This window comes from Ptychodera flava, assembly GCF_041260155.1.
Source record: "Ptychodera flava strain L36383 chromosome 23 unlocalized genomic scaffold, AS_Pfla_20210202 Scaffold_24__1_contigs__length_23054250_pilon, whole genome shotgun sequence".
Lineage (NCBI taxonomy): Eukaryota > Metazoa > Hemichordata > Enteropneusta > Ptychoderidae > Ptychodera > Ptychodera flava.
The window spans coordinates 3,257,882-3,281,568 of record NW_027248278.1 but is presented as its reverse complement, the minus strand read 5'-3'; the positions used below and the strand labels follow the sequence as shown (position 1 = coordinate 3,281,568).

Sequence of the window (23,687 nt, the reverse complement as noted above, 5' to 3'; positions counted from 1 at the left end):
CACTACAAGGACACGAAGTCAAGTGCGATCAACCCTGTTGCCCCACACTCCCACGGTGGAAAAACACTGACATTTAAGTCTGAATCACATGATTCAGAGTCAGTCATCATCTGCATCTGTTACAGGTCTTGACGGAGAAATTTTCATTATTTATTCCAAATTTAAGTCGGTCATATGGACCGACATGTTGCTGAAAACTTTCGGCCCGACAAGAAATCTGTCGGTCTTGGACCGTCGGACCGACATTAATTTCGCACACTGCTTCAGAGCTAATACACTGAGATGAAACTAGCGTCAGTCATTGTGTTTTTCACACTTTCTCTCTCCCATTTATTTGTTTACATTTTTTTCTGTGGGACTGATCGAAATTAATTTGAGGGAAATTTCTGATCAAAATGCAAGACTACACCCACCATAGATTAAAGACACATTTGCAACAAAAACTTCACACACTCAAATTGTATCCGCCGATAAAACGGTACACACAAACTCACTACCACACGATAGTGGTAGGGTGACCGGACGATTTTTAAAACTGAATTTTTTTGCCAAAATCTTGATGGCACCTGTTGAAAGTGTTGGTATAAAGTCCAAATCTGAAAAAATAATTTGGCTAATTAGCATGATCACAATTTGGCAGCCTCTGGAAAATCAAAGTTTCCAAATTCTTTCCCTGAGAATATTGTAATGAGGAATAATGAGACAATATGACCAAAAATCGGATCAAATATTGTTAAAATGGCTCAAAGATGACTAACTGTACAATAATGAGTCTAGTGAAAGGTGCATTGATAGTTTCCAAATTATTTCTGTGAGAATATTGTATGGGTTGATGAATCTCAGTGAAAGAAAATGGAAAATTGTCCTCACGCTGACCTTCGTGTTTACAGTATCATGGATACAAGCCATTGTTTCTGGTCAGAGACAGGTGCGCACCGGTGAAAAAGCATGTTGTTCAAGTACGGCACTATTGCGAACTTTACTTCCTGCTTTGGAAAAACCGTGGGCGCTAAATTGCGCTGCATAGCTGAGCTATTTAGGGCACAAAACAAGTAGAAAAATATCTAAGGTACAATTTGCCCGCATGGCCATTCCTTCCCTCCTGGAAAATGATGCCAAAAGTCATAGCCGTTTCAAAGTAAAAATTTCGTCAGCAGTTTCTCGGAAGAAAAAAGACCTTTTTAGGAAATTTTTGCACTCATCTTGACTTCCTAGTCTTCACAACATTCACTGTGAAATGCAAGTGTTTCCGTTCACGCGATCTCTCATAGTGACAATTCGCGTGCGAGTAGACGACTTCCAAGATGGCGTCCCATCTGACGTTTGTTGACAAAATGTGTTCATAAACTTCAAGATTTTCACGTCATTACCTTGTTCATAGACATAAATGTGCACAACTGTTGCATACTTAAGGTGAATTTGTACAATTTATCACTACCTGGGTCCCCCTTTATGCCTTCGATTTCGAGCATTCACTCTCAGAAAACTTGTGTCAGCCCCATCGTAGGGAATAGGAGGGCCTCTCGTCCGGTCACCCTAATTATGGGCATGCATGAGGTCTCGATTGCATCACAGCGTAAGATCACGTTTTTCTCCAAAGCCTTGCAATGCCTACACGTTATACACATTATGACATCAACTGATACCCTGTTAAAAACACGATAAACGCCACCTACATAAACGGAAGAATTTAAGATAAAACCAGGACACAGAGATCCAACTAGTTTAGCTCTTGAATCAAAACATCACACTTTGTGTTATCGCCGGCCATCGCAAATCATGCAAGTCATCTTAAAAACGCGATATGCCATTACACTTGCAGAGGGCTAAGCATTTCACATATTACAGTAATTCAGACTATCAAGATACGTCTGGCTGTGGTCTGGCGAAAAAGGGACACAAACTCGACTTGACCGACACGACATACGACTGCACAGTGTGCTCACACATAGTCATTCTTTGTAGGCCGTGGCTATTGACAGGCGCCTGTCAATAGACAGAATCCGGCTATTGACAGGCGCCTGTTAATAGACAAAAAATGGCTATTGACACACGGGACGTTTTTCGCCAAAATTCACCACATTTTAACGAAAGAAACTGCTCCATCTTGTTAGAATGCTTTACAAAGCCTTTTCTCACTGAAACATGGACAAAGTCGCCGCATTTTTGCGTATTGCACAAGTTAACCTTGCATGATGTTGCCTCAACACCTCGCCTGTCAATAGTCAAAATCTGGCTAATGACACGCAGCACTCGTTCATCAAAGTCAAGTTACTGGTTTTTAAAGTAATAAACTGGCCCATGCTTCTACGAATGTTTTACATAGTCTTTTTATGCATGAAAATATGGACAAGGCGCCGTAGACTTCAACTTTAGGCCGCAATTTAGCGTACACACGTAAACCCGGCGTGTACGAGATATGTTGCCGCACCACCGCGCCTGTCAATAGCCAAGAGTTAAAAACTCAGTGCCCCATGCTTCTCAAAATGTTTCATATAGCCTTCTTACGCATGAAATTATGGACAAGGCACGGTAGACTTTACCATATACGATGTTGCATCAACGCCTGTCAGTAGACAGAATCCGGCTATTGACAGGCGCCTGTCAATAGACAAAAGTTGGCTATTGACACGTTGGACTTTTTAAACCAAATTTACCGGATTTGAGCGAAATAAACTGCCTCATTGCTTCTCAGAATGTTTTCCTCTGCCATTTTGTTCGTTAGAATGGACAAAGTCGTCGTCTACCTTACTATCCACGGTGTGGACTGTGCATGCACCAATGATCGAATGCAGCATCCGTCTCGTACTGCGGTGTCAGTTCTCTGACTTGAACTACTGAGATTTTCCGACTTTTACGCTGCAAAACGGGCTGCATCATCACTAAAAGTACCAAATAAGTATCACCAATCGGCAAAAATATGCGTATGCAGAACCGTGATTATGCTAGCGTGACACGGTGAACGCGTACAACGTACCGTGCGTGACGGCTTTCGCTAGCATTGCAAAATATTGATTTTCCGACGTATTAGAACTTATTTTGTAATTATTACATGGCAGAGCAATGTGTTCTTCATTTACGTGGAAGAAGAGCAGTTTCTTTCGCTAAAATGTGGCGAATTTTGGCGAAAAACGTCCCGCGTGTCAATAGCCAACTTTTGTCTATTGACACATGTGACAGGCGCCTGTCAATAGACACTCCTTTCTTTTTGTATTTCATGGAAAGTATCAAATGGGAAGTTGACTGTTACTAACCTTGTATATACATTAAATCGTTGAGGTATGAACAAATCCACAGACTCAAATAAAAACGACGAAAAGCTGTTTAAAAAACCAACCAGACGCTGGAAAATACTGTAACTTGTGACGCGGTTCATTATGGATCGCCACACCTTCAGTGTTGGATTTGAATCATGAATCTTGCCTGCCAAAGTTGCTGTTCATCGCTTCGAATTTTTTAACTGTGTTGTTATTTTACTGCTTATTAATATAATACAATCCCTTTTAAAAGGAATGCAATGTTTCTTTCGTGTTTTACAGAATAAATAACCTTTACGATGACAGAATCTGCCTTCAATCAGATTACAACTTTATGCTTAAAATAAGGTCAAACGTAGGTCAACGAACTATTTTCACTGCGTTCTACCGCTCAGCTGCAAAGATGGACACTGTTCTAATCTAATAATTCCAAAGATAGCTTGTCGCGTTTTTAAAGATTTTTTGACCTTTGCAAAAGCTTTTAATCCTGTCTCTCTACCGTCTGTGGATCCCCGTACCGCATACCGCTAGATCTCTCCAATGCGATATTTTGTGGACGAACCCGTGGAGGAACGGAGCCTGGCGGTCGTATGTGCGCCCTCTATCTATCAATCCAAGGGATATGAGATCGTCTGAAAACGAGGCGGGACATCCCCCTGTTTTGGGCTCGGACACTTTCACAGGCTGCACATGCATGGACATGAGTGAAGCTGTACGTACTGCTGTGCGTACACAGGTAATTGTCATTGTTAAATACTGATATTGACAATCGTGGTGGACAACGATGGAGATAGCATCATGCCACAGTCCCTTGGTGGGCTATTCAGCTCTGGGACTATTCGCCCCATAGACGAGTGTACAGAAGCGAGAAACAACCCAAGTCTGGAAATGAAATGGCTATTTCGTATAGGGATTGTGCCACCATGTCATCTTCGACGTTCGATTTTACCGCGAAAAGTAGCAAGTTCATCTATTATGTAACCGTCGACCGTTTCCTATTATTCTCAAAATTAATACCTGGTACTTGATTTGCTTCACAAACGCTCGTTTCGTGTGATTTTCGGCCGAATTCGACGGACAGGTCGCTAAAACATAAGCGTGAGCAACATTCCGGTCACCTGACAGTGAACGTTGGGCACCTCCACTTTACTGACGTTAGCGCCGCGTACCCATGAGGTGTGACTGGAAGGTTGTTCATGCCTTATGTTTTGGCGACGTGTCTTCTGAACTCGGCCGAAAATCACACGAAATTCATACCTGATACTTCATCTGCTTACAAAATGCTCATTTTCTGTGATTTTCGGCCGAGTTCGAGAGACACCTCGCCAAAACATAAGCGTGAGCAACATTCCAGTCATCCCTCATGGGTAGGCGGCGCCAACGTCAGTAAAGTGGAGGTACCCAAGAGGTGACCGGAATGTTGCTCACCCCCAGGTTTTGGCGAGGTGTCCGTCGAATTCGGCCGAAAATCACACGAAACGAGCGTTTTTGAATCAGATAAAGTATCAGGTATGAAATTTTAGAATGATAGGGAACGATCGACGGTTGCATGATAGATGAACTTGCTAATTTTCACAGTGAAATCGGACACGGAATGTGACATGGCGTGGTTTTTATAGCCATTCTGTTTCCAAACTTGGGTTGTTTCTCACTTCTGTACACTCGTCTATGGGGCGAATAGTCCCAGAGCTGAATAGCCCACGAGGGACTGTGATCATGCGTAACATATTCACTGGTAGTGACATTAACAAGGAACGACACGTTGAGAATGAAAAGAACAGTATAGCTGTATGGTAAGTACTCGGTGTAACGATAACTATTTGGTCATATTATATGTTTGATTCTCGCGGTGAAGCTGCCATCTATCCTGACATTTCTCATTTGCATACATAAATATGTGTGTTTGGGCAATGTGTAGCGTTTTACGGCCTCCCACCACATGTGGTGGGAGGCCGTATAACGCCGGGAACACACAGCGCAGTACGCAGGGCTCGAGCAATGTGTTGCTACTGATATGCAAATGAGAGGACTCATTGGAAAAATCGAGTAAAAGGATCTGCAGTTACTGGGCAGATGTCCTATACACACAAGCACAGTTTTATTCATCATTGCGTTATCTCTCCACTAAAATACAACCAACACTTCATCTACATTCCTCTGTGGCAACTGTTTCTTCCACTCCTTATGATATACGGACAGTCCCTATTCATTTAAGACTGTTAACGGGAACATGTACACTTCAAAGCAACTGTTCAGTATTTAACCAGTATACAGTGAACCCATAGACAGTAGAGGGGGAAGACTGTCTATGGTGAACCCAACTTGTCAGCTTTGCCTTGCTGCATCTGAAGATAGACAACATTTTATTTCATCCTCAAATAGTCTCCGTCACATCCGGACAAAGTACATTGCGCTACTACAGAGTAGCCTCTGTCATCGCTGCTACATTATTACTTAACGGGTCTCTGACCTGTTATATCCTGGAACCTAACTCAGTGCTCAATACAGCCAGCTGTAATTGTTATTATAAACAGGAAAAGTACATTAGACAGTACCTGTACGTGCTCAACAATGCAAGACTAAATATATTGAATGGCTGAGAAGACACACCAGCATCCAGCATCTGGAATCCTGATGTCAGCGGTCTTCTTTAATCTTTGTATAATAATCGCAATCATACCAATCCATAATCCAATAACACTAGGTCAAAATTTGTAAGACAATAGTTGTAAACATAGACACAAAACAGCACAGAACAGACAGTAAATAGACGGTACACAAACAAAGTCAAATTCATGAAAGAAAGATATAGACCAAAAGACCAAGAAGTGATGTCAGGTGTTTCGAAAATAGTAAGCGCATCCTGCCCTACATGTGGCACCCGCCATATATCAATCTGTAAGTCAGATAGGTAGTGGTCACTAACTAAGGCCCCATGTCACCGATGCCATCAGTGATCATTTGTCGAAGAGAGATACCGTATTTATCAACCAGCTTGCGATACCTGCCAAAAAAGCGTTTGAATGTAGAGACAAGTCTTGCTCTGGTGTAACCTTGATTTAACAGTTTGAAAGAGAGATGGCCATGTCTCTCTACAAAATCACCATATGAACTGCATGCTCTTGCATATCGAATAAGCTGGGAAATGTATACCCCATAAGCAGGAGAGAGTGGAATATTACTGATGAGGTGTGGAAAATTAATTATACTAAAGTTGAAATCATCTCTCTTGTCATATAGCCTAGTAGAAAGGTGACCATTAGAGTCAAATTCAAGTAAAATGTCCAGATATGAAGCAGAAGAGGCCGTTTCTGTAGTCTCTTTAATCTCCAATTCTGGAGGATAAATCATAGCGAGATATTTACTGAATTCAGAGTTATTCAATGAAATAACATCGTCTATGTATCTAAATGTAAGGTTGAAAGTACGAGCTAGAGAGACCTTTTTCTGCTTGATAAGGTTCTGGATAAATTCTGCCTCGTATGAGAACAGAAATAAGTCGGCAAGTAAGGGAGCACAGTTAGTGCCCATGGGAATTCCTATACACTGTTGGAAAATGTGTCCTCCAAATTCAACAAATATGTTGTCAATGAGGAAATCAAGCATACTGATAATGTCTTTCTCGGTATAAAACACTTTAGCGTTAGTAATATTTTTAACAAAATATGTAGAATTATACCCTAATACCACATATTTGTAACGGCGTGAACCGTTTTTGTAGAAAAATGCTTGGTTGATGATGTTTTTCAAGCGTTCTTTCAATTTATCATGTGGTACTGTGGTATACAATGTGGAAAAATCGAAAGTTTTAATAGATGTTATTTTTGAAACAGATCTTGATTTCAAATTTTCCAAGAGTTCCTTCGAATTTTTTAATATCCACATTTGATTTATACCACTCCGAGAAAAGACAACATCACAGTATGATTGAAGTCCCTGTTAACAGTACAAAGAACAGAAGTCAGTATCTTCGATAACTCTGTTGTTGAACATTTTGAAGATCCTGCGATAAACCTAGCTTTGTAAGGTGTTTTGTGGAGCTTTGGTATCCAGTATAAGCTAGGCAACTTATTTTGGTCATCCTTTGTTGTAATATTAAAATTATCCATGAATGACTTATGGTTTGCCAAAATTTCAGATTTGTTGAACATTGATTGTCTGTAAGTGGAGTTGGTGGAGGTCTTAGTTACACCAAGTTCGTCTATAAGACATTCAAAATAATACTTCTTACAGACAAATACAATGTTATTGGCAGCTTTATCAGCAGGGACGACAACATATTTGTCATGGATATCATTCAAACACTTAACAGCATCAGGATCTTTAAATACAGAATGTATGTTCATACCGGTACATGTTATGTATATGTTTGTATTTGTTCGTTTTATACTTCTTCTATACAAAGGAGGGATTTATTAAAGAAGAAAGATAGCAGCTACATCTGCCATACATTTTTCCCTGCTATCTATCCTTCCAGGCTTACTGTCAAAGCTCCGTATGCAGCGTGCGAAATTAACGTCGGCCCGACGGTCCGAGACCGACAGATTTCTCGTCGGGCCGAAAGTTTTTAGCAACATGTCGGTCCTTATGACCGACTGGAATTTGGAATAGATGATGAAAATTTCTCCGTCAAGACCTGTAACAGATGCAGATAATGACTAACTTTGAATCATATGATTGAGACTTGAATGTCATGCACCTATCAATGTTTTCCACCGTGGGAGTGCGGGGCAACAGGGGATATTGATCGCACTTCACGTCCTTGTAGTGGGGAATTCGATCTATGGTACGCCAGACGGGGAAGGGGTGACAATGTCGCAACATAGTAATTTCTTGTCTTTCGACGTTTTACATTTACGGAGTCTAATCTCTCCGATCGAGGCGCATAGCACGGTGCAGCTGAATACATTCAGATCAGTATGAATTACGTCCGTGCATGCATATTCTAGCAATGGAATGGATTTATTTTAGTGCAACAATGCGATACAATAACCCTGGAAATTTTAGCATATCTGTGTCATATGATGACAACACCCAGTATCACTTCACTCATTTCACATTTTAAGTGTTCGGAATTTACAATTACACAATTGTACATAATACAGCCCTTCATTTTATCAAACTGACTCCGTTTTCTTTCCTTTGATTTTTAATTGACGCGTTCAAAACATAAACTGTTCATAGAAGAGTTTAAGACAAAAACCTACTAAGAGTACAGTGCTGTTGTCTAAACATATTTGGTTTTGAACATGGAGGTATTTTTTTACCTCCATGGTTTTGAACTACGCCCAATACAAGGATAAGATGTTACACGACAGCCCAATAGTGCTACCTGCAGTCGACAGTCAAGTTCACGTTTCGCTACGTTTGTTTCTGGACCGCTAGAACATCTTGCTTGCTCGTTGGTCTTCAACCAAAGTTCACAAAACTGACTGTTAGCACGATATATCGACGTGATAACAAGTGTACATTTTATAAAATAGAGCGGCCTTATCATAAGTTTTGTCGAGTTGCACGGTCCGTCGTGTTTACTCTCTGAGGCCGAGAGTAGGGCTTCAAATTGTTTCGATGTATACCGTTTTACAACAGGCATGCAAAACTCACCGTCATCCTTGGCTGTACGCCTAAATATCGCAAAAAATTACGTCTTTTAAGATTTTACGGTATCATTAACTGATCGTGTCACGATCGTTTTCAGCAGTATAGAGTGTCTGTCAAACTTTTCAGAATCTTTTTAAAAGCCGATGAGACGCAGCAACCGCTCAGTCAAAACTTTTCAATCAGAAAATATGCATTCATTTCCGCGAGTGGCAACGTGTGCCATTAATGTTGTCTGCAATTTCTATAATCGAGAAAAAAGTTACGATACTTGTCCTTTTAATTAAAAGTATAACTTCACCTAAGCACATTTATTTTTTGAAAAATTTTGAAAGTAAGCCATACGTCATATCAAAATACATACCAAGTATTTTCTTCCTTCTTATTTAAAAAAAGACGTTGTGATCAATGTTTGCATATAAATTATTCACACACTCCCCTTACTCATGGCCGTTTTCAGGGTACCAGGGTATTCACTCACTCCTCTACCACTCATGTTGGCTAATTTCAGAAGTGATTTTCAGCTCGCCAACCATTTTCAAATCACAGTATCACATGCCCTGGTGTAGTGTACAATTTTACACAGCCATGTAGAGAACATAATCTCCCATAGAATGTCATGAGAGACAAACTGTCTCGCTTTCATCACCTACACGTAGTCAGTGCATGAGCCTGTATTCCCCGGCCCCTGGGTGTTTGACATCACTTTATGGTCCGAAAGTGGGGGATTTGACATGGCTAGAACAAAGTCAAATTCTCCTGTTAGTCCCATAGTTCCCGGTGGTGGAAAACATTGATAAATGTGTGCGCATGACAGTGAGGAAGATGAGGGCTGTGATCTTTTTCAGATTCCAGATCATGTAGCTGAATGATGCATTAACTTACACTATTCTGCAATCTATGTGAACAATAGTCCTTTTGTATCGATAAAAGGACATGAAAAATTAAATATTACAACATTCAAAAGCATAGTATTAGTCGAGAGAGTATTGACTTAAATGGTCGTTAACAACTGCCATTATTGAGGACCGGCAGTTTTCTGTAAGGACCTGAAGCTTTGGCTTGGCGCAGGTCCTTATGACCTGAAGCTATTTTCTCTTAATTTCGCACACTGTCCGTATGCCATACTCAGTTTTCTCATGGAGGTGGCTGTTACTACCTCCATGGTTTTATTCATTTGGGGCAAAAGTGGCTCATGTTATTCATTGCAAAAGATGGTGATTTAAGTGAAAAATTTCTTTTCAAGGAAGCAGTGACAACTATGGGAAGGTAGTCGGCAGATTCATCAAGTTGTTTGCTGTACTCCATGGCCAATCTGCAAATAGGGCACAGTCCCTCCTTGTGGGGTGACCGTGGATAGGACAAATAGACTACAAGTCATCGATGTAGCCCTAAATTAGTGCTGAGCATTGTTCAATTTGCTACTGGAAACATGTTTTAGGAAACATTTGATTTTGTTTTTGTATCTTCATAAACATGTATACATTTGTTAAATGTTGTTTTCTTGGGGTTGCAATCAAGACATAAACATTCAGTGAAAATATATACACTATACTGATTACAGTTTCTGAAAAACCCAATGGATAGCAATACCAGTTACTCTGCTCTTAATCCTTGAATTGAACTTTATCCTGGGTACTACAGTGCATTGAGTTTATACTAAATAATTAATTGCGCTACCAAACAATATCAATATAAATCTTTTCTTTGTTCACATCAAGTCAGAGTTGACAATTTACCTGACATATATCCAGTGATCTTCTCATTGGTAAACTTCTGAATTTATACGTATAAGCTTATAATGCTCAAGAAAGGAACTTTTTAAAAATGACCAAAAGCATGTCTCAATTCAAATTTCATGAAATCTTGTGAATTTTTTCATTCTGAAGCACAGAGCTGTGAACATAAAGGTTAGTTTCATTCATAATTCACTATCATTTTTTACCAAATCAAACTATTGAAAGTAGAGCCACCCGCTGCCTTTTTTACTTTTAGTGTATTTTATTAATATTGTATTTTTCTGATTTTGTATTAAAAGTTATATTCTGAGGTAATCTGACCAACATGTACATTTCTCAAACTTTCAATGGAAGGATAGTTGGCAGGTGGAATAGCTGGCAGACTAACACTGAACATTACTCTCATGACAGTTTGTTGTATGCCTAGATCAAGTGACATTAGCTTTGGGCTGGTACGTGAACTAGAAGTCTTCATAATCACCACATTCAAATATCTCCACAAATTGACATGTTGTATTTAAAATTATTTTTTTTTTAACCTGAATATCCTGTGTGGGATGCCTTTTTAAAAACATTTGTAATTCAAAGTGATTGAACTTTATCTGTGCAATAGAATAAAGTGATTTCTTTTAATTTGTTTGATTTTCTTATTCAGCTCAATTTGACAATTTTCATGTTTCAATCGACAGGCAAATACATCTGAGGAGTTGGAACAGCACCACCCCTAGATGATAGTCGTCAGCTTCCATGATGTTGATATTGATCACTAAGAAAGTTTTGGATGCTAGCTGTGACAATGTGAATCTTACTCACAACACCAAGTACTACCGTATTCCACACTCTTTGCGATCAATGCCGGACACAGAAACTCAATACTTCTGTAGTTTTAGATGGAGGTTAGTGTGTTACGAACTCATTTGTCAAAATATTCTTCATCCTGTTCATTGTAACAGGAGCTATAATTGGTTATCAAATACTCTCAGGGCTTGAAATTAACTTTTTCCCCAGTAGTCCACTTTGGCTACCATTTTCTGAAGTTGGTAGCACAGTAACAATGGTTGGTAGCCCATGCATATCTTCATTCAGGGATATCTTTTATGTTAATAACACAAAAAAGGCTATTTTCAAGAGTCTGCCCATTAAGTGAATAGTTATTTGATGTGACAGTGAATATTACACATATTTCATACCCAAAGGAAACAGGTTTAATGGACGTTAGTGATACTAAAAAATTTGGTGACCTATTGACAACTGGTTTCACTGTCAGAGTTGTATGCAAAATTTTATAGTCGTCATGGCAATGATACAACCTTCTCAGCACGGAGGCATAGTGTAGCAGGGCTAAAAATAGACCATAGGCTTTCTGTAGGGAGGAGGCATATAATTTCTGTATCATGTGATTGATATATTTTGATCAAACTGCAACAAAAATGCATTTTTATTGGCTATCATTTCCTGTGCCTGTCATTCAAGTACAGCAGTTCAGATAGAGAAACTTTGTTGCAAAGTTCCGTCCGCCACACGGTCATCTTCCTAATTTGCATAACAAAGTCATAGTCCCTCTATCACCAGTCTGGCCGTGATAGAGGGACCGTGGCCCAGCTGAGTTTGACTGCATTTAGCTGGTCCCAAAGTGACAGACCGGACATGGCATGCCAATTACTGAATTTCCAGTCCCAGGCTTTGGTAGTCTGTGTGGGCTACCATTTCATGGATTTTGATAGCCCCAGAGAAGCGGGACTACCGCAAATTTTGAGCCCTAATTCTTCATCCTGTTCATTGTAACAGGAGCTATAATTGGTTCTCAAATATTCTTCATCCTGTACATTGTAAAAGGAGCTATAATTGGTTGCCAAATATTCTATATCCTGTTCAATGTAACAGGACTTATAAGTGGTTACCAAATACTCTTCATCCTGTTCATTGATAATAGGAGCTATAATTGTCAAACATGTCTTATCACTTCCATGTCCAATGCATTGCATTTTAGTGTATAAACAGTGCTCTGGAACACTCCATTCATTTACACTATTTCATAGTTAATCCAATCATCTGTCAGAAGGACAATATCATGCCTCTGCATCGTAGACCTAGAATTTCACTGCCATTGCATAATTTGAATTTTCAGAAAGAATGTGTAGACTTCAACATTTGCATCATTAATGGAACTTTTAATATCACAAGTTTCACCAACCAACTGGTTTAAAGTTGAGAATAATGATTAATCACTGGGACAATAACAAAGAGTTTCATGAATTTAATTCATTTATGGTGTTGATAATTTCGATCAGTGACATGTTTAACATTCTTTGTTGATTGAAATCTGTACCGGTATTAACCCAGATCCACTGCATTTAAAGCCGCACTTTTCAATCCCAGGTTCTCGCATAAGTGGAGTTCTCCTCCCAGTCAAACACATGGCCAGTATGATGTTTGATTTCTATAACATTAATTACACAAACTGATCTCAACCTTTTGTCACATTTTGCTAATCCTGCAAACAGAGTTTATGCAAGCTTTTGATTGACGGTCTGTTCAAATCGCCAACGGTCATTGATTCCCCACCACAAACGCTTGAATTTCCTAAAAAATTGTCTTCCAGTCGCGTTAGACTTTGAATATAACCACAGAGTTCAATCGGCAGCAACTTTACGCTGACCGCTTGGCAGTCTGTCTGTGTATTTGCAGCCGGGAAAAACTAAAACGTTGCATTTTGTGGAGCGTGTGCCCGTGTGTTGCCTGTTTGGTGTCCACTTACACAATGAATGCCACCATAGCTTGGTGTCCTTTTAAAGGGAGGCTCTGCCTTTAAGCATTGTGTATAGCATATTAGTTCTGTTGTAGCACAAGTAGAAGGTGAACTGAGTTACTAAGAGGTGGGAACCACCAAGTCAGCAGTTTCTACATCTATAGTATGTACCGGTATAATCTGACTGTAATTTGATTTCACAATCTTGCAATGGATGCATTTTTTTTACATTTAGATAGATGATACCACTGAAAAAAGAAACACAGAACAGATCCACCAGGCAGAGTCTGTGCCAGCAGACACTGGTTTTATCAAGTGGCATCATTTCCATCAACATCATGGAGACTCTGTCATTGACACTACCAATCCTGTTGTACATTTCTTGGCTGATGGTACCATTGAGGGAGAGGACAGGCAATATTCTGTGAGTGCACAAACTTTTGATGGAGCATAAAAGAGCATCCTTGACAAGTTTTCAGTTCCTATCCCCAATGAGTTTTTTGCCACAGAAAATGTAGGATAGTCAGCTACTTACAGTGAATAAATGATTGTTTTGCTGACTGTCCTCATTTGTAATGTTTTACTGAAATAGTCCAGCACATCTCAACTATCTGCTAACTGAGACTTTGAAAATCCAGAGTCTGGTATTGAATGGCAACCACTCCAGGTAAAGGAAATAGCTTTGTTATGCATGGAAATACTTTGTATGTAAATTTATTAGGATTTAACTCAGTATTTATTGTCACAAATGGAAATCCTACACTTTGACTCTTGCTTTCACAGTATCTGCTGTTTGACCAGCTGCACTTCCGAAATATGCACGGCATGTAGCCTATTAACTGTCATTGTATCTTATCTTGCCATCATTTTCACAGTGATAGAACGAAAAATGACATCGGCATTGAAGTTAATAGGATATGGAATGTTTTAAAATTTACATATGTCCAAACTTAAAATATTGCGAATGTTAATACTCTAGGTGGAACTTAGATCAGTGACTATCATAGTATGGGTTTAAAGAAAGATGGATATATTGAAGATTTAGAATTACAACTCTATGACCACACAAGCCAACAACCTATCTACTATGTCAGTGTCAAGGCACAGAATGGAGCTGGTGATTTCTCAACATCTAAGACCTCAAGGTATTAAGATCACCAAGTCTACTCTACCTCAGAAATTTCAGTTTTGGTATGACCCAATCATGTCATGTGACAGATGTGTTAAATTTTCACCAGTGGAGGATTGTAATATTCACTTAGTAGGATGGGTTGACTGATATGCCAGCTGTATCAAGAAAATTATATATTGTCGTTTTTTTCCCTTTGCTCTGTTCAATCAAGGTCTTACAGGGTAGCTAGCATAGCTGTTATTGTGGATGATGGTCCAGACACAGATATTGTTGGTTGTTTGTATGATCAGTGTTGATGTTGAATACCAGAAAGAAGATGTAGTTGTAACAGCACAGTTCCAAATTAATGGTATTGTACAATAAGAGTGGCGCTGTTGGTATAGAACCAGGAAAGATGATGTACAGTCATTCAGCAATGTGGTAATTGTTGTCTCTGATCGACATGACAACCCAGAAGAAGGTATTATAACCATGCAATATCACCTTTTTCTGTGAAAGTGGCAGTATCTGCAATATGATAAGATGCGTTATCCTGCTTGAAAAAAGTGGATTCCATGCTTCCATGACTTGTATAACTAATATCAAATCTGCTGCAGTGTCCTAAGAAAGATAAAACTTCGTGAACATATTATGTATTCTAGTGGAGGCCATCAGACATTAATAGACATTGTTTTAGTAATAATGAAGGTTTATAAAAGTTTTAAAGTTGCTGCTCAAAGGCAATTGAATTTATCAGGAATGGAAACTGCAGGAACCTCTCTACACAGTTTTTCCATGGTCCTATCACCAAAATATTTGGCGCTGTCTAACACTTTCTCCTACTGCATTTAAAACACTTACACAGGTCTAAGTGGTTCTGGGCAAGCTCGGTCACCTTTGACCCTAGAAGGTAGCAACACCTACATTTAAATGAGGGCCATCACTGGTGCTGTTGATGCCTTTGGTTCTGAATCTGATGGCTTTTCTGTGGCTTTGACATCACCAGTCATTACCATCAACAGTTTTGGGGTGTTCTCAAACAATGCCAGTGTCAGTTTGGATGTCAACTCTGCTCATTATCAGGTAAGTATTAAGAATAACCAGAGTTATGTGGTTCAGTTTTATTGTGATTCCCTCTTTGCATATGTTGATAGACTGAAGGTCTAGGTTGAAAACAAGAGCATGAAACAAGAGCAGACAACGTTTTATTCAGTGCACATGTAGTTTTTTTCTTCCCCCTTTGTTTGTCTGTTATAATATTTTAGGCTTTGGAATTGTTTGATGATATTTTTGTGATTTTCATTTCTTCATGATTTCCCTAGTTTTTATGGTCATTGCATTAGATTTTATCTACTTTTAGATCCTGCTGAATATCCTCTGTATATGATCTAAATGTTTATAGTGGTTATTGAAAAAAAATTATACGAAATCTGAGGCCTGCTCAATTTATTGAACTCTTCATTATACATTAGGTTACAGTTTCATATCTTGGCAGTGTATCAACCCTGTTGGAATGACCTTAGTCAACACAAATTGTTTTCTTATGTCATATGATATGAATTAACTCAATGTAACATACAACTGCTCTTCATACTATCACTTGGCATTTTAAATTAATGTAATTTGACCACTCAACCAACATGATTGATTCATATTTGAAGAATATATGATACTGACCAAAGTCAAATTTTGCTCAAAAATATTTGATTATGGATTAATATGTGTTTGTAGGAGTATGTTGACTCTTTGTCTGCAGAATGGAGCATTGTTGATGAGGACAGAAGCATCCAGAATTCCAGTTTCTCTTATGGTAGTTTCCCAGGTGCCTCTGACATCTATGACATCACCGATGTTACTGATAGCTTCAGTGTTACCAATGTCCTAGTCAAACCAATAGCAAATGGTACACCAATTATTTTGGCATGGAAATCTCAGAATGAAGTAAGTGGCTGTCTTTCTTGCATCAACTTAAATTTTGATCAATGTCTCATTTGCATTCTTGACATCTAAAAGTTCAAAATATCTTAGAATAGGAAGTCTAAATGTAATATTTCACAAATAAACATTTGTTTTAAGAATACAGATGGGCATGGAACTGATGAAATACCAAATTAAATGGAAAATTCAAGGAAGACAGTTTGACAACTGCAAGTTTATCAAATTGACATATTTTTACCAAAATTCAGTCTCTTAACCCTTTGCACCCTGACCCCCTGGTACTCTATGACGTCATCGGACATTTATGTCTGAGCCGGGTTCAAAGGGTTAATTCTTATCTGAAACCCCTTGCTAGACAAGGATTAAATTTCCAAACATGCCATCCTGAAATTTTAAATATCCTGTACACATGGTAATAGTAAGTAGCTTTTCAAGTATTGTAATTACAGCAGCTTGCTGTATATTATAGGTACATTGACCTCTGTTGGTTTTCCCAGGTTGGACTTGAGAGTCAGTGAGTCAATATCTGGCAGAGTGACTATTGACATCCTTCGACCTGAGGCAGGAGCTATACCCGTACATCGTCAAGAATAAAGTGCAGCCATTGATGAACTGTTATGTAGCTTAGAGCGACTTTGATGACAGTGAAAGTGACATTTCATGCTTTGAACTTGGCATTGGCACTGCAGAGGGTGATGACTCCTTGTCTCTTTTTGTGAGACTCTCTACTGAGACAACCAGCTACAGACCTAGAGGTTTGTATATTTCTGCCTGATTTCTTCCTTCAAGGTTCACAATCATATAGAAATTATAGAGAAAAGTATTTGGAATGTGCTGACATGTTCATGGTCAGTTATTTGCATATCAGTATTATGACTGGAAATCACAGTGCTTTGTTAATAAACTTATGTAAAACCTCTGTTTGTCTGTCAAAATATCTTTCAAAAGGCTTTGAACATTGTGATGTAAGAAATGGCCTGTATTGATATCACGTGACTGAACATGAATTGATGTACTTTTTGACACAAGAAAACAGCATCATTATTTGTTTTACAACTTTCCAGAATTTGAAGTAAAAATCTGACATCAAGAAAAGGCAAAGCAAAAACTTCAGAACAGTAAATAAAAAGTATCAAAGGCATAAAAATGTGCTTAAAGTTTTCCCTAAAAGTTTGCTGTGTTTTCTATCCATTGCGAAACCAGATTCACAAAATGGTGGACTGCAACATCATGGCAGATACTTCACAATGGTGATAGCATACAGTGCTGTTGGTTTGTACGGCACAGCATTCTCTTCTCCAATAATCGATGATGGCACACCACCAATAGCTGGGAAAAGTAGAGCTTACTGGTGTTGATGAAGTTGATTTTGTCAAAGATGTTAATTCAAGAGCAGTGTGTAACACAGAGAGGAAGGTTAGTATGTTGGAAAGGGTAGTATTTATATTACTGGTATGTTTGAGTATTGATTAATATCACATGCTGTTGGTTTGTAGGCACAACATTCTCTTCTCCAATAATCATTGATGGCACACCACCAATAGCTGGGAAAGTTAATACGTTGAAAAGGGTAGTATTTATATTACCGGTATGTTGGAGCATTGATTAATATCACATTACTGCAATTTGTGTATTTTTCATGTGATAAATGAAAACTCTTCAATTTCATGCAAACTTCCTAATATCACTATGTTATTTTAAATTGAGTAGTTCAAAAAGCTTTCAGGATGCATTGGATGTAACTTGGTGGCATCACATAAATATTTCACATTAATGTTACATTTCAAAAATTCCAATATTGTTTGTTTCATTATTTCCAGTTTCCAATGTTGCCAAAGCATGCAGGCCAGTTTGTGGGAAAATGTTCTTTAAGTATTGCATTCACTGATTTACTTTAATCTCCAGTAACTTACTAAAGTTTTTCTTCTGATGATGTTGCCTGGACATTTAAATGCATATACCAATAGTTACCTTGGTACACCCCATTGTGCAAATACTAAGTACACTGTTCAAAGTCACTGACTGTTTGCATACATTTAACTGATATTTATAAGTTCATTTTTTCACAGATTATGTGTTTGATGTATTATGTCAGAAATCACTGATACAAATGTCTGTATCCTGGCAACCATCTACAGATCCTGATACACCCATCACTATAGGTAAGATCACATTGATGTTTATGTTAGTCTTGCCGTCATTGGTGAACGTAACCAAATTACTTTGAGGTGGGGTTTCCTGAGTGGATCATTGTATGACAAGATGAAACTTGCACAATTTGAACTCCCAGTGGCATTTTTCTTAATAAATTAACTGAGATTTTTATTGATATTCAGTATCATTTGTTCCTTACATTGATTCCACCTTCTAAGTCTTCCGAGGTTTGGACCTGAGCTCTGTTAGGACGGCATATGATATGTGACTGTGACAGGGAGCAATGCAGCTGGTTCAAGAGTCACATCTGTGTGTTTATCAGTAGAATCAGTCAGGGACTGCAGCCTCTGGAAAGTAACTACTGTTTAGGATGGCAACAAAGATCAAAATCTGTGAGTTGAATTTCTCATTGATAAACAAAATGAAAAATTGAGATTACTTATCAAAGAAACTCTTTTTCTTTCAAACTTGTCCTTTTAATGAAAGGTGATTTTTAATATTCAAATACTCCCCCAGGCATTGTCAAATTAAGGTGGAGATGCATGTTGCCAACAAAGTTTTTTTTCAAAGGAATATTTCTCATCTTAGATGACAAGGAAACCTTCTCATAATATATATTTTCAAAAAGCAGAGAATGTAAAGTTTAGTATGGTAGCAGTAGTTTACTCAAAAGATTAAGTAAGTGTATATTTTGGGTAACATTCCTCAATGTTGTTATAATGATAAAAATCAAGTCCAAAACTTGACACTATTTTCTCAATGTAATATTTCACTTGAAAGAAGAGTATATGTAGTGAAAAAGAACTATTTTATTTTGCATTATCTATCCTCATTCTATACTGGCATGGGTTGAAAGACGGACACTCAAAAAAGTGATTAAAAACATGATTAGGAAAATTAAAATACCTCTTATTCAAAATGTAAGAACTTTATTGCCAAACAAAATAACCATTTTGTTGAATAGCATTTAAAGAACATAATGTGAAAATTTCAGAAAATTTGACCTAACCAAAGTGGAGTTAAATTCTTTGGAAATATTGAATTTGGGAGAAAAGATAAGCTGGGAAATCATGTGATTTGCATACATTTGCATAAATTAACACTTCTTTGTCACATAACTTATAATTGCTTTACAAGCTAAAGGGTGAATGCAACCAATATTTTAATCTGGGGTCAAAAAATTAATTAAGATTGAATGAATATTTGCAAAATGTGATTTTGAAGCAAAATATGCTGTGTTGGGTGCAATGCCCCCTTAAGTAATATTTTTGATTTGAGCTTGCAACCTACAACATGTACTGACATGCTGATATAAATGTATGCAATAAAAGCTCTATTAATAGCTTTATCAAAATTAGATAGGAAAAAAACATCCTTAACAATGGTTTTGACCTTGGAAGATATTGAGAACACCATTGCCAGGGAGCACACTATATTATACTCACTTTATAATAAAACTTGCCTTCAAATGCAAATGTAGTTGACAATTTCATCTCTACAAAGCCATGTATTTCTACCTTTATAAACATCAGTAAACAAAATGTACAAATACTGGCTTTTTCTGAAATTAGCTGTTATTTTTCTTATCAATAAAATAATAAGCTGAAATGTTTGACCATCATTTTAAAATAATACACTTTGTCATTGGAGTGCAATTTCACATTGAAATTCAAGAGTCTAAATCTATTGTCAAGTTCAACAGAAAAGCACCCCTGGAAAATCTCTTCAAAAATTCATTCATGTATATTAATATTTGTATTTTATTCGTAGTTTACATTTACTTTGCAGAAATACCTCAAGTGTTTCTTTGAAAATTGAGTTCTCTCTTCTCATCATGATATCCCATCTGACAACTTGGGAAAATGTGAGAAGTTCAGTTCATTTAATGTACACACATACATGCACATTTATTGCATGCTTTTCAAAGCCTCCAGCCCATAAGCAAGGGTACAACAAAGTGGTACAGGTGAGACGTATACATACAGTGTTACATGTAAGTCATACAAGTACAGTACGGTAAATACACAAGTTTCTCGTCAAAAAAGAAAAAGAAAATCAATTCATAGTACCAAAAAAGAAAATCATACTATTACATTTAGGTATTTTTTCAAAACTGATTCTCTGAGTTTGAAAGCTTTATATATAAAGTTACATAGTGATAAGATCATTGATGAATCCTTTTCACTCATAATTCTCAAAAACATTTGGAAGTGAGGATGATTAATATCTTCTCGCGGAAAATGTTGCTTTCTCAAATTCTCATATAAAGGACACACAAGTAAAAAATGATACTCATCTTCTACATATTTACCAGAGCATACCATACAATGCCTTGCTGAAACATCTATGTCCTGACACCTCCCTTCCTCTATTGCGAGAGGAAGAATAGAACATCGACAAAAGCAAAGACCTGTCTAACATTTCGTGTGCAATTTGAATAGAGATACATTTCAGGTTCAAGGAGAGACTTGAACTGTGAATAAGTACGTAGTTTGCTTTTTGATGAACAATAACCTTTCCATTGCTGTTTCAAAGTATCTGCAATTCGTGTTTCAAATGTTAAAAAGAACAACTGTTTGTCACCTATCTCTCGAAATATCCATACATGGCCAAATCCATATGAAAATAGAATATGTTTGACTGATGTTGCCCATGTGTGTCGACCTAAACGGTCAAGATTACACAGCATTAAATACGCTTGCCTAGGGAGTCGGTGAGAAGTTTAACAGCTTGCAAAAATTCCTTTGGCCCTGTGTTTTGGTTTAAACCGACATTTAAGTTTTACAAGTTTTGACTCACTGCATGTACAAAGAGTGTAAGGAAGTGCATGTGAGGCAATGACACATACAAAAATACTAGATAACTCTAATCTATACTCACTGTGAAATTTCGTCTGAATCTTTGCTTATACTTTATACAAGGAAACAACCCTTTCATATTCTGAATTTTGAATCAAAATGAGAGGGAATATCACGCAAGGTTTGCTTGAAGAAAGCAAACTGCAGAAAAGTGTAGTAAACTTGAAAATGGTTGCAAAAAATGAAAATTTTAATTTTTAAATGATTACAGATAAAAGTTCTTAAGAACCAATTTACATGATTTTGCAAGTATAATCTACAAGCCATAGACCATTAAAGAATCGTAACACTTACTAATCTGAAAATCTGTGCATCACAAACAGCCCATTCTTGTATATATCAGTAGTTTGCGTGATGACTGCATCACAATTGTCATCACAATCATCTTCTCCATCACACAGATAACTTGTAGATGAACATCAATGATTTACACAATGGAACTCAGCACACACAGAATGCCAGAGCTCTGCAAACAGAGTCAGATATTTGATCAAATGAGTAGATGTTCCCATTACATACACCATTAACCCCTTGAGAGCTGTAATTTTTTCCCACCAACACTTAAGTGCAACATTTTACCATTCTTTATGAATTTTCCTATAATATGTTTGATAATGTTGGACCAAATGGACATCACATTTCACTGGCTACAGGTTAAAATTTGGGTAAAAACCTGAAAATAAAAAGATGAAGTGACGAAATGACTTTTGCACTCAAAGGGTTAGTGTGCAACAATACATTTTTACAATATACCGCAACATCAAAAATCAGCTTGACCCATGGACCTGTTCTCAAATTTTTGCTGTGGACGGGCATAAATACATGAATACATACATACATACATACATACATACATACATACATACAGATACATAAATACTGACATACAAACAGACTTATATACATATATACAGACATACATACATATGTATATGTACACACATGCATACATACATACATACATGCATACATATACATTATGCACACATACATGTACGCAAAAATACATACATACATACATACATACATACATACATACATACATACATACCGGTACATACATACAGACAAACATATCACATACAGAATTTTTTCCACCATATAACCTCCCAGTTGCCATGTATGTATGGCAAATGGTAGCTAACAAAAATTACCTGTCAGGATATTTCTGTAATTGATCTTCAGAGACATCAACTTCAGTCACTTGGAATTCCCCTGTTTGCAAAGCTTCAGACTAAACACTACTGATGCCTTCTGTGTTGAAGGAAGTCTGTGTTGAAAGAAGCCATCTGGTTGCCGTGGCTTTTTGTCTTATCCAAGTGGTTTTGTTAATGTTAATTTCCTTTAATTTGACAGAAAAAAAGTAGAGATAGATTATAACGAATTGTTGGATTGTGAATTGTACATTATGGCAATTAATCAAAATATAGCAAAGTAACACTTGTTCTGTATAAATGCAGGCACAAGTGTGTAGACTTCACAAGTGACTGGAAATAATTATACAATTTTTGGTTTGAAACATCTGTCTTTCTCTGACAGGTGGCTTGAAAAGAAAGATTTTCTTAATTGCATGTCAAGCCTCATAAAAATATGTACAATAAATATTACTGTGAGTCACAAGTTTGGTACAGGTGAACATATTAGAAATTCTACAGCTCACTGCTTTACTCATATCCCTAAAATTTAGTTCTAATTTACTCTTTCCATAGCTTCCCTTTTACTGTCATCAACACATGGTTTTGCTCCAACATGGCAGCAGTAACAAAATGAGTAAATCCAATGTTTGTAAAAGTTCTGATATTATACACACTAACTAAAGTTTCATTATTTGGTCACCTTTACTGTGGTGAAAGGAAAAGCTTCAAAATAGCAAAGACTTTACACAGTCAAGGAGACTTACTCTGCATTGATGAATTTGAACTTTAATTCTCTGTGGATCTTCACTGTCTGGGTCCTGTTCACTCAACCATTGTTGAATCGCTGTCAATATCTCCTCTACTTTGTGATACAGATCATAGAACTTCTTCCGAGTGGCTTCGTGATTTTGACTTTGCGTTCTTAAAGAAGTGTGCAAACATCCTCTCAGCGCTCATTGAAATTGTCTAAAGTCTGTCCAATAACATCAGGGGTTTTACCAACTGGAAATAAAGGGTGATAAAAGGACTTCAATTTCGCTCTAACCATGAGAGTATGCCATTTTGGAAGGAAAAAATATCGGGAATGTTTGAAGCACAGCTTTTACAAATCACTGATATTATGAAATCCATTGAAACTCTCTTTGTG

At 37.5% G+C, this 23,687-nt stretch overlaps 1 protein-coding gene and 1 long non-coding RNA gene across 6 annotated transcripts in view; one reads left to right on the top strand and one right to left on the bottom strand.

The window, feature by feature from the left end:
• LOC139124558 (uncharacterized) overlaps positions 1-3,384 on the bottom strand; it is a 74,847-nt gene extending 71,463 nt beyond the window's left edge. The window contains exon 1 of the long non-coding RNA XR_011549959.1: positions 3,255-3,384. This is a non-coding gene — a long non-coding RNA (uncharacterized lncRNA). The remainder of the gene's footprint in view (positions 1-3,254) is intronic.
• A 551-nt stretch (positions 3,385-3,935) lies between these two features.
• Positions 3,936-23,687, top strand: part of LOC139124438 (uncharacterized) — a 58,568-nt gene continuing 38,816 nt past the window's right edge. For 2 of the 5 annotated variants that reach the window (XM_070690569.1, XM_070690570.1), the window contains exons 1-11: positions 3,936-5,050; positions 11,284-11,490; positions 13,579-13,767; positions 14,323-14,488; positions 14,687-14,935; positions 15,320-15,537; positions 16,186-16,395; positions 16,890-17,147; positions 17,596-17,808; positions 18,462-18,554; positions 18,765-18,938. In XM_070690569.1, the coding sequence (XP_070546670.1) occupies positions 15,385-15,537; positions 16,186-16,395; positions 16,890-16,910 (384 nt within the window). In that variant the 5' untranslated portion in view covers positions 3,936-5,050; positions 11,284-11,490; positions 13,579-13,767; ... (1 more) ...; positions 14,687-14,935; positions 15,320-15,384 and the 3' untranslated portion in view covers positions 16,911-17,147; positions 17,596-17,808; positions 18,462-18,554; positions 18,765-18,938. Of the gene's footprint in view, positions 5,051-11,283; positions 11,491-13,578; positions 13,768-14,322; positions 14,489-14,686; positions 14,936-15,319; positions 15,538-16,185; positions 16,396-16,889; positions 17,148-17,595; positions 17,809-18,461; positions 18,555-18,764; positions 18,939-20,473; positions 20,540-23,687 lie in introns of all 5 variants that reach the window. The other 3 variants (XM_070690571.1, XM_070690573.1, XM_070690572.1) reach the window with 3 other exon arrangements.